The 10,449-nt window shown below is 37.3% G+C and overlaps 2 protein-coding genes and 1 long non-coding RNA gene across 5 annotated transcripts; 2 read left to right on the top strand and 1 right to left on the bottom strand.

The window, feature by feature from the left end:
• The first annotated feature begins 357 nt into the window (after window positions 1-357).
• LOC117628904 (ankyrin repeat-containing protein BDA1-like) lies at window positions 358-4,064 on the top strand. The gene is made up of 4 exons (XM_034361449.1): window positions 358-1,039; window positions 1,295-1,479; window positions 1,776-2,259; window positions 3,321-4,064. The coding sequence occupies exons 1-4, from the start codon at window positions 446-448 to the stop codon at window positions 4,062-4,064; spliced, it is 2,007 nt and encodes a 668-aa protein (XP_034217340.1). The 5' UTR covers window positions 358-445.
• A 1,634-nt stretch (window positions 4,065-5,698) lies between these two features.
• Window positions 5,699-6,326, top strand: LOC117628747. The gene is made up of 2 exons (XR_004586009.1): window positions 5,699-5,819; window positions 5,992-6,326. It is a non-coding gene; the product is annotated as an uncharacterized LOC117628747 (long non-coding RNA).
• Window positions 6,327-7,338: 1,012 nt separating this feature from the next.
• Window positions 7,339-10,445, bottom strand: LOC117628540 (heptahelical transmembrane protein 4-like). 3 transcript variants are annotated; one of them, XM_034361016.1, is made up of 4 exons: window positions 10,163-10,445; window positions 9,377-9,614; window positions 8,834-9,155; window positions 7,339-8,555 (listed from the first exon to the last, which is right to left on the bottom strand). In XM_034361016.1, the coding sequence occupies exons 1-4, from the start codon at window positions 10,185-10,187 to the stop codon at window positions 7,902-7,904; spliced, it is 1,239 nt and encodes a 412-aa protein (XP_034216907.1). In that variant the 5' UTR covers window positions 10,188-10,445; the 3' UTR covers window positions 7,339-7,901. The 3 variants fall into 3 exon arrangements, with proteins under 3 accessions (XP_034216907.1, XP_034216908.1, XP_034216909.1); XM_034361017.1 differs by having other exon boundaries at window positions 9,377-9,566; XM_034361018.1 differs by lacking the exon at window positions 9,377-9,614.
• Window positions 10,446-10,449: the final 4 nt, after the last annotated feature.

Below are 10,449 nucleotides of genomic sequence, written 5' to 3'. Positions count from 1 at the left end.
TTTGTCTTATGTTTCTTGTTTTGTGGTTCTTGTAGTTACAGTTGACTTCTAAATTGACGACAATGGACTTGATGACTCTTCCTGCTTTCCCAGCAATATACTATGAAGTTGCTTCTGAGTTTACACATAGCAGATTGGCTTCATGGTAGCTAATATATAGATACAGTGTTTAATTACACAAATATGTGAGTCAGTTGTCTTTTGTGTATTACATGAACTTGTGTTTTGCTGCCACCCTCCCTCCCTCCCCCTTTTGCCTGAAAATTTTGTTTTCTTTTTGTCTGGTGTTAATATATTTGTTAATTATTGTGTAATATCTTAGTCCAGTTGTATGGCTAATTACGCGACCCTCTAGAATCTTAGATGCTATATGGTTACTTTCAGCATAAGAAATTAGACAGCAATATCTTGAGCAGCTTGACTGTCACAATATCATTCTTTTAGAATGGATCCGAGGTTGAAGAAGGCTGCTCAAGCAGGTGATATAGACTTCATGTACACTTTAATTAAGGAGGATGCTAAACTTTTGGACCTTAATGGGGTGTCATATGTTGATACTCCTCTACATGTAGCTGCATCTGAAGGGCATATATTGTTTGCCATGGAGATAATGAGATTGAAGCCATCATTTGCTAGGAAGTCAAACCAAGATGGGTTCAGCCCCATCCACTTGGCTCTGCAAAATGGGAACACCCAGATGGTGCTTCGTCTCCTAGACGTTGATACAGGGCTCGTTCGTGTGTCAGGGAGGGAGGGTATGACTCCATTGCACTACGTAGCCAAAGAAGGAAATATTGAACTCTTGCTTGTTTTTCTATCCGCATGCCCCAAATCCTTTGAGGATGTGACAATTCGAAATGAGACTGCTCTGCATATTGCATTGAAGAACGGCAAGGTTGAAGCATTTGAATTGCTGGTGAGATGGCTAACACATGCTTGCTATGAAGGGGTTCATCAACTGGAGAAAAGGATATTGAACTGGAAGGATGATGATGGCAACACTTTGCTGCACATTGCAACAATTAGAGATCAACCTGAGGTGAGTTCTCTTGTTTTTATTTTTCATTGAAATAAGGTGATGTGCCAATGGTTGATGTTAATTTCAGATATATCTTTCGCATGTTTGAATTTGGGCTTCAGAACTGATAGAGTGAAAATTACAGGAACTATACATTCTGTCAAACCATGGCAATAATTTGTTCATAATTGATAAAATCTTCAGAATTTTTAGTTTGGTTGAAGCTTGCTGCTTACTCAATGATTTTTTAATAAATTGGTTCATTCCATTATGCAGGAAGTAAAGCTTTTATTAAACTCTAAGGTAGACGTAAACGCCAAGAATTCGGCTGGTTTGACGGCCCTGGACATCATACAGCACCAAAGCTCGTCGGATAACATAAAAATAAGGACTATGCTATATTGTGTTGGAGCTCAGGAAGGGGCTTCACTTCCTAATGTTGGCTTCACACACTACTTAAGGTTTATATTTTTTATATTTTTATCTAAGCACACACTACTTAAAGTTGAAGAAGTCAATTTGATGAAAAATTGGTGCTCTTAGTACTTCTAACATAGATACATAGCTTCATTAACATGCATCACTTCCTCAATAGTCAGTATGGACTTTGAAAATCTGAGAGTAACTTTAGGTGATTTCTAATTTCTAGCTTTGGCATACCGTACTTCAAGATTTTCATTCTTTGTTGGGTAAATAGTTGCTCTCAATTCAGAACAGTATAAGACCCTCTCAGCTGCCTACTTTTGTCACTTCTCAGAAAGGATCAGAGGCTGATGAAGGCTGCTCAAGAGGGAGATATTGATGGCCTCTATGCATTGATACAGGAGGATTCGTGTATTTTAGAGCGCATCGATCAGGTTCCATTTGTTCATACTCCTTTGCACGTAGCTGCATCTGCAGGGAATACCCAATTTGCCCTGGAGATGATGAGATTAAAGCCACAATTTGCAAGGAAGCAAAACAAAGAAGGGTTCTCTGCATTGCACTTGGCTTTGAAACATGGGAAAATACAGACAGTGCTTTCTGTCTTGTCTGCCTATAGAGACATTGTCCGAGTCAAAGGAAGGGAGGGTAGGACTCTCTTGCACTGTGTAGCTGAAATCGGAAACTTGGATCTTCTGGCTGAATTTCTAGCAGCTTGCCCAGAATCTATCATTGATCTGACAAATCAGAAAGAAACTGCACTGCATATTGCTGCAAAGAATGACAAGGCCGGAGCACTCGAAGTCTTGCTCGGATGGATTCGATGAGGTCTTGCAGTGGACTGATGTTGAAGGCAACACTGTATTGCACATTGCAACAGCAAGAAATCAATTCCAGGCAAGCTTTCGTCCCCACTTCCTAACTGTGATAGAGTAATATTTTGCTTCAGGTTAGTAGATGTCCCAAATTTACTCAACCAGTAAGCAAACATATATGTGATTGATTTTTCAATTTTTTTCCCTTTGCTCTTTCATTTATTTCTTTGCTTGTCTTCTAATATTTTTATTACCAACACAAAACACAAAGATAGTAGGACAGTAGCCTTAGAAGTTAGTTTCTACTAATAAGCTTCAAAAATATGGTAGAGCTGATTACAAACTTAAAATAGTAAGCATTTAGCTCTTCTACATAGATGAAAGAACCAAATTGCAGAAGACATTTAAGTGATATTCTAACCGGTATCTTTGACCTTTTCCGGTATGATTTTTCTGAGGGATATTTGTTGAAATGTCACCTGAACTTATACCTTAATTTCAATTTGTCACATGAAAAAAAAATTTAAGTGAAATGTCACCTAAAATTTTCAAAATTCATGATTTGTCACCTGAGTTTAACATCATCCAATTTTCCATTTATTTTCAAGGATATTTTAGTCTTTTCATTTTCAAGGATATTTTAAAAATGGAAAAAATTATTATTAAAAAAATAAAGCTTAAATGCAAAAATGGCTGGGGGTTAAATGTGAAAAGATATATAATTTTTATAATTTTCAAGGGTCTTTTCATAATTTTTTTATAATGATTTTTCCATTTTTAAAATACTCTTGAAAATAAAAAGACTAAAATACCCTTGAAAATAGTTGGAAAATTGGATGATGTTAAAGTCAGGTGATAAATCATGGATTTTGAAAAATTCAAGTGACATTTCACTTAAAATTTTTTTTTTTTTTTTTTTCAGGTGACAAATTGAAACTAAGGTATAAGTTCAGGTGACATTTCAATGAATATCCCTTTTCCTGAAGAATATGTTTTCATTTTTGAAAACAAATACTATTTTGCAAGAAGTTAATTATAGATTTTTGCATGCTAATATTATGCAGGTGGTGAGGTTGTTAATAAAAAGGGTTGACCTAAATGCCAAGAATTTGGAGGGTTTAACAGCTCTGGACATCTCATTGCAAGGACCAGTTAACAATACAGAGATGATAAATTTATTATGCCGAAATGGAGCTTTGGGAGCTTCCTCACTTCATAGAGTATCTTCTCTTGCGGACTCTTTGAGGAAAGAGATGTCACTGACCGAAAAATGGATTCTACGAAGTTACCTCTCAAAATGTTGCATGCCAAATGAAAAGCGCAACGCTCTACTAGTGGTAGCTGTGCTGATTGCAACGGCCACATTCCAAGCTGTGCTCAATCCCCCTGGTGGTATCGAGAAAGGTTACTCTCAAACTCCTCATAAGTTTAAAAGGAACTCCGCAGCCACGAACAGTAGCGCTGAAGAAAATGCAGTATCAGAGTTCGCATTTCACTCCGCTGCAGCATGCGTTTCTTTCTTGGCTTTTAACACCATGGCCTTTTTGACATCTATTTCTGAGATATGGTTTCACCTCCCACAAGGCCTTTATTTCTTGATAAAACTGGGTTTACCTCTATTGTTATGCTATATGCTTTCGTTGAGTCTCACAGCACCAGTACCAAATGTGACACCTTTTTACCTGGTTTTGTTATTTTTATCTCAAGTGAAAGCAATAGTTAGGGTCATGTTTTTTAAGAGGACATTGGAACTAAAGCTCTCCCTGTTGAGACATTGTCCCAGTTTACATAGAGAAATGGAATCATGACCTCTGTTTATGTGGGAATTTCAGTGCAATGCCGCATATAATTGAACTTGTGGATGTACACGAAAAGGATATACTCGAGAAGTGGAATACCATAAATCCTGCCATGTAGAAATAAGCAGAAATACTGTTGAATTCCTCAAGCTGTATTGCATATGTTTATAAGACTTTGTACAAGTAGAGATACAAGAGTTTGGAGTCAATACCAAAAGCTTCTCCATAGCCAGAGGTTAAGACCCTAAAATCGTTTGAGTTATAAGTCCCTTGCGAATCGTATGTGAAAGTTTTAAACATAGAACTTCTATCAAAATGAATTGGAGCTCATGGAGTTTTAAACATAGGTCTTCCATCAAAATGAATTGGAGTTCATGGATTGGGGTCAAATTCACTAAATTATTTATTTCTAAAACAACTGTATCTGAAAGATTTTTTAGGAGCTGCTAATTCTGGCTGAGAGCAAGAGAGATGCATAATTGGAGGCCCACATAATCTTGGATTCCCTTCAAAGCTGGCGATGGTAAAATTATCAAACTGGCCTCCAGATGGTACAGGGCCCTGAAGGTCATTGTATGCCACACAGAAAGAGGAGAGGAAATGTAAATTCAACCCGGGATTTGACCAGACTGTGAGAGAGACTAAATCTCTCTAAGTTGGTGAGGTTAGAAATCTGATTAGGGATAGTATCAAGAGAACCTTATGTCAGAGAAGTTGTAAACCATCAAAGAAAACAACTCTCTTTCAATGTGGGACTAAGTGAAAGTGTATTTTCCTATACAAACAACATATTTTTTTGGTCCAACCTATACAAACAGCATAAGTCTCACAATAACAGTATCAAGCGTGACACCATTTTACTTTACTTGCTTAATTTTATTATTTTTATCTCATTTGAAAGCGATTGTGAGGGTCATATGTATTTCTTAAGAGGTCATTGGAACTTAAGTGTGGAAACACGTGTACCTAGTAACATTCCAGACTTATGTTATCAAACAATATATATATATTATCAAACTTTGAATCTAGACTCTGCATTCGCAAAACGATCAACATGATAAACAGTCCAGATTTATAGTATGGCAATATAATGCATCTTCTAATCACAAGGTGTGGTGCAGTTGGCAAACTGCCACCTCTAGCTGGCGAGCTACATGGTGCCTCAATAGCAAGGGTTCGAAACCCCGTTGGAAGCACTTTTGGCTAGGAGCAAGCCAAACTTCGAGCGGAGATTAATCCTACATTTCAAGTGTAGGAATACCTCGTAGTATTTTCCAAAAATATAATGCATCTTCTTTTGATGCCTGGTCTGGCTAGAGAACTTTTTTTTTCCTATAATAGTACGTACAAACAATTAAAGGAATATATAGGGTCTTAATGAAACTAGTTTAATTAAGTTTGCAGACTTTCAAGGAATATTTATACCTAAATGGCATCCTTTAAAAGAAATTAAAGTCAACTTGTAACATCATTTGTCTAACCTTTGAAATATGCATCTCGACCTAATTCCACTTAACCCCATTCAACACGCTTTGTAATTAATTAATTAATTAAATCGTTCAAAGTTACTCAACTCAGGCACTCACACTCACTATATAATTATCATAAGGGCCATAGTTATGATCAAGGGGTAAGAACCAAGTTCCAAACAAGAGCTAATTTTTATGTAATCAATGGCTGGTCTCTCTTCCTTCGTCCGCTTTCTCATTATGGTTATGTTCATTGCATCCATCTTGCTCATGCATCCATCTCAGATTCATGCAGGTTCTGTTCGAGATTCAGAAACAGTTTCCGAAATTTAGAATTCCTTTTGAGAATTTGAGTTGTACCCTGGTTTTTTTTTTTTTCTTTCTTTCTCATTTCCTTTAATTTGTACTTTTATTAGCAATTGTTGATCAAGGATACATTATGTTATGTGTTTTATATTTGGCTACAGATTTGAAGGTGAGCAAATTTGGCCGGAAAACCAGACCAAGCCCACCCCCTCCTCCAGCAGGAAACTTTCGGAAGCAACAAAGCCCACCACCTCCTCCAATGGGTGCACCTCTAATCTAAAGACCTGCAGTCTGATCCATTTTTCTCAACCACCTTCTTACTTTCAATGTTTTAAAGGAAACTAAGCCTTAGTTAATCTTACACACACAGGTAGGCATCTCCTTTAAATATTTGTCCAATTATACCCCTGCAAAAATCAGCAAATAGTTTTTCAGTTCTGTGATTTGTATTTTGGCCAGATTGCTAAAGTGTTTGGGGTTTTAGGATTCTCTGCAATTTGGGTTAATCTATTCTATAGTAATTGGTTATAACTTGTATTTTCAGTATTGACCCTGTGGCTAATTTATTGTCCGGGGAAACTCACACAAGGGTACCATGGGACTTGAACCCAATAACACTTGGGAGCATAACAGAGGCCTGCGCCAGTCCAGCTAACACCCCATTGATTGTCCTTTCCTCTACGTCATCTGTTAGAAAAATAGTTTGTTCTGCAAAAGGAGTACATCAGACTACTTGTATAGTCAGTAGATGATTAACAGCCCAATAACTTCTCCAAAATTTGCAAGTAACTAACATGTCAAAACCAACAGCTATAATCTGAATGAGAGATACACATTAGTTATCACCAACAGCCAAAATACGGTAGAAATGTACAAAGGGATTTCAACAACTATAAAATTGAAACTAAGGTCTGCCACTTGTTTGACGGAAAAAAAGTGTGCCATTTCACAGTGATATAATTCAATGATCAAACAATTTCTGATTTGGAGTGAATTCCTCAATCTCTGTGAGGTCGTCTTGCATATATTTATAAGACAACGGACATAAGAGTCTTAGTGATGGTGCATCTTCAGCCGTGCAAGAAGGGATATAAGAGTCCTAGTTATGCTACATCGGTTACAAGATGATTAAAGTACATTAGATACCAAACCAAAACATATTACTGCATATTCTTAACAATTCATTGACGGTGAGGCTAATTCGGATTGGAATACAATTTAAGTAAAAATCGAATTAAGGAACCGCCACAACTAACCCAACACGACTGGATGACACACCAATAGAAAATGTAGGAATGACCATAGTCTTCAGGATATTTTAATTTCCTCAAATATCTCAAAGATTTGATCGGAAAGGAGTAAACATTAAAGTGAACATATATTCATCTCAGAAACTTGGTTTATAAAAACAAGATATCCTCAAATATCTCAAAGATTTGATAAAGGAGTAAACATTAAAGTGAACATATATTCATCTCAGAAACTTGGTTTATAAAAACAAGAAGACATTAGAAATGTACGTACATATAAGCACACACACAAAGTACAAGCTTTTTGCATAAAGTGGTGAACAAGAAGTTCGTGAATACAAGTACAAAACTGATGACTTCTAGTCACCAATTTCACCTTTATTTTGTTCAATTTTTGGAGCACAATTGGGTTCTTGCTTTCCCTCTTTCAACTCATTCCAAAGGATCAACAGAACTGTCACCTCCAATGAAACTTGAACCATTTACTTCAAGGCTGCCCGTTCACGCAAGCCCCTTGGATGCAAATTGAGGGGATTTGTCCAACCTGCTAAACTAGGTGGAGCCTATACAGTATAGGTACACTTGTAATTACATAGCTGGAAGGTTTTGATCAATAAAAGAAAAATGTCCAAACTTTCAGACCAAAGACCCTACAAACTTTATTATGGCCAAAAAGAAAAAGTAAAGCCACACCTTGATTCAAATTGTCAAAGGTTTTCAAACACAAAAAGAACCCAACCCAACCCCAATACAGAAGAAGGGCTAGAAAAGACCCACTTACTATGATCAAATTCTGGCCCCAAAGTCTCAATAGCAACAAGTTAACAACCCTCTAAGCCCCTCCATCTTAGGTACACCAGCCCAGCACGATAGTGTGTGTAAGCTGCCGCCACAACCAAGATATGGAAAAGCTGGTGACTCTGGCCAGCAATATCAAACTTCCCTGGTCTCCACCGCTCCGGTATCCTTGTAGCATAAATCAAAGCCCCCAGTCCATAAAGAACCCCCATTAACACTTCAAGGCCGGTTGTCTGAAGGGCTTCTGGTTGATTCCTGAACACTATGAGTTTATGAACTAAAGGAACGACACCAGACACGCCCATCCCAAAATAGAGAGAAGCACGAAAACTACGGAACTTGGGTCCTTGAAAAAGTGGGAGGAGGGAGAAAACAATGGTGGCGATACCTAGTATTGTTATGAAGCCCAAGTAGAGGTTGCAAAAGAAAGGGTTGCACATGAAGGAGTAGTAAACAGGAGGGTAAAATGAGGTTGTGATGAGTGCAGCGATGCCTGCATAGTCACATCTAAGCACTATGTAGGAAAGGCGCGCTGAATGGCAAGCAAGGAGGTGGCATGTGCTGCTGGCTAGCAAGCAGAACATGGCTCCACCTAGGAAGACAAAGAAGGGCCACCTTGTAATAGGTCGATACATAAGGGGGGCCACTATGTTCATCACATCATCTGTAACTCCATGCTGAAGTTATGAAACAAATAACAAAGGAATCAGGCTGTGAACATGGAAATAAAAGGATGACTTCAAATTAAATAGTATGTTCCCATAAGTATATAGAACGGCTTTTATTGAGAAACTTAATAGAAAATAACGTGTATAAGGTAGATTGGTAAAATATTCATGAATAAAAGGAAGATAAAACGTGATGTAAGAATTTTGAAAAGCACCGGATGACAGTTTTGCAAGATAACAGCATACAAGCAGAGTTGCATTTCATTATCAAGGATGCAAGACAATACCAGAACAGAATTCTCTGTTTGATAGGCATGTGAGAACCGCTCGGGCAAGCATTTGGCGAGAAGTTCCCTTATATTCCCTGAAACTGAGGAGATGAAATCCATAGAGGGCAAAGATGGCTTCAATTCGTCTTTTAATCTATAAATATCAGACAGGTTGGGTAGTGAAGGGAGGCAATTCAACAGTTCTGGATGAATTTTGTAAAACTCAGCTTTTCTAATCATGTCAGGCAAACGTTGGAAGGAAGAAAGATCCATGATGTCTGGAGCTTTTGTTGCTGTGTATATGGTTAGGAAAAGGAAAAGGAAGAACCCGATCAAATGCCTACAAAAAAGGATTTCTCAGCAATCAATGTTATTTTTATGAGAGGCACAGCTTCAAATATAATGTCAATCATGTATCACAGCGCAAGTATTGACCGCGTGCATAGATGTATAATAAATACCGCGTGCATAGATGTATAATAAATAAGAACGAGAGAAAATAAAAACATAATAAGCATTGGATTATAAAAACGTAATGTGTTTTTGAGCTAAAGTACTTACGTCCACACATTGAGAGTCTCATTATGAATGGAGAAGATGCTTAGAAACACCTGCTTCAATGGCCATTCTGATCGGTAATAACCCAGAATGAACTCGTTGTCCCTTAAAAAGCTAGGCAATGCATGGTATTCAATAAGCTGATATTTCACTTTCTTCCATAGCCTCGTTCCCTTCCCTTCCTTTGAAGACACTTTGTTTCCATTTTCACAGTCAAATTGATTATTTAATGCTCTCATCTCTACAACCCAGAAACAAGAAGCATTGAGGAGCATCCTCATACTAAAAACAAGACTACAAACTAATGTCTCATGAAAATTTGAGGAAAGACATCATAAGCTAATACAATAGGCATTGAAGGACAAAAACGCTTCTTTGAGAAACAGAGTTATACAAGGGAACATGCATCACATTCACATAATCTGAGCAAATACCAGAGGGGTTCATTTCATTACTGATACGCACATAATTCCGTATTCTTGTCTTGCTTGAATTCGCTCTAATATCGGCATATGATTAAATGTTGCCCATATACCTTTTATATTACACAAAATTATCCAGACTAAGGTTTCAAAGACATCACAAATTTATTAACAAAACAGAACAATTCTCAACACATTGAGAGCTTTCCATACAATTCTCAACAAAACAGAAAATATATGCAAAGTAGTTGAGCCAGGCCACAATGTGATCGATGTTTCATATACCATGATTAGGATAAACAGATTATTAAATAACACAAAATTCGACGATAAAACATAAGATTTAGAAGACAAATGAGAAAACCACCTGATATTGGAGAATCACCGCCCATGATCAAAACCCAGATGAGTTTTTTATTATTTTGGTTTCTTTTATTGAAACTACCAAAGAAAAGCGTCGATAGAAACAATGGAAGCTCTAGATACTTTTTTTTTTTTTTCCTCGGAAAAACAATCTTTCCTGGGAAAAAAAATTTCCAGGGAAAGAAAATTCCCCGAGAAAAGTAGAAAATTCAGCAGAAAACAGTGTGGTGAGAAAGGGAAAGACAAGTAGCGCTCGGTGGGATGAATTTTCGGTGCTGTCGTTAAATACCA

Source organism: Prunus dulcis, chromosome 5 (genome assembly GCF_902201215.1).
Source record: "Prunus dulcis chromosome 5, ALMONDv2, whole genome shotgun sequence".
NCBI lineage: Eukaryota > Viridiplantae > Streptophyta > Magnoliopsida > Rosales > Rosaceae > Prunus > Prunus dulcis.
This window is presented reverse-complemented; position numbering and strand designations above follow the sequence as displayed.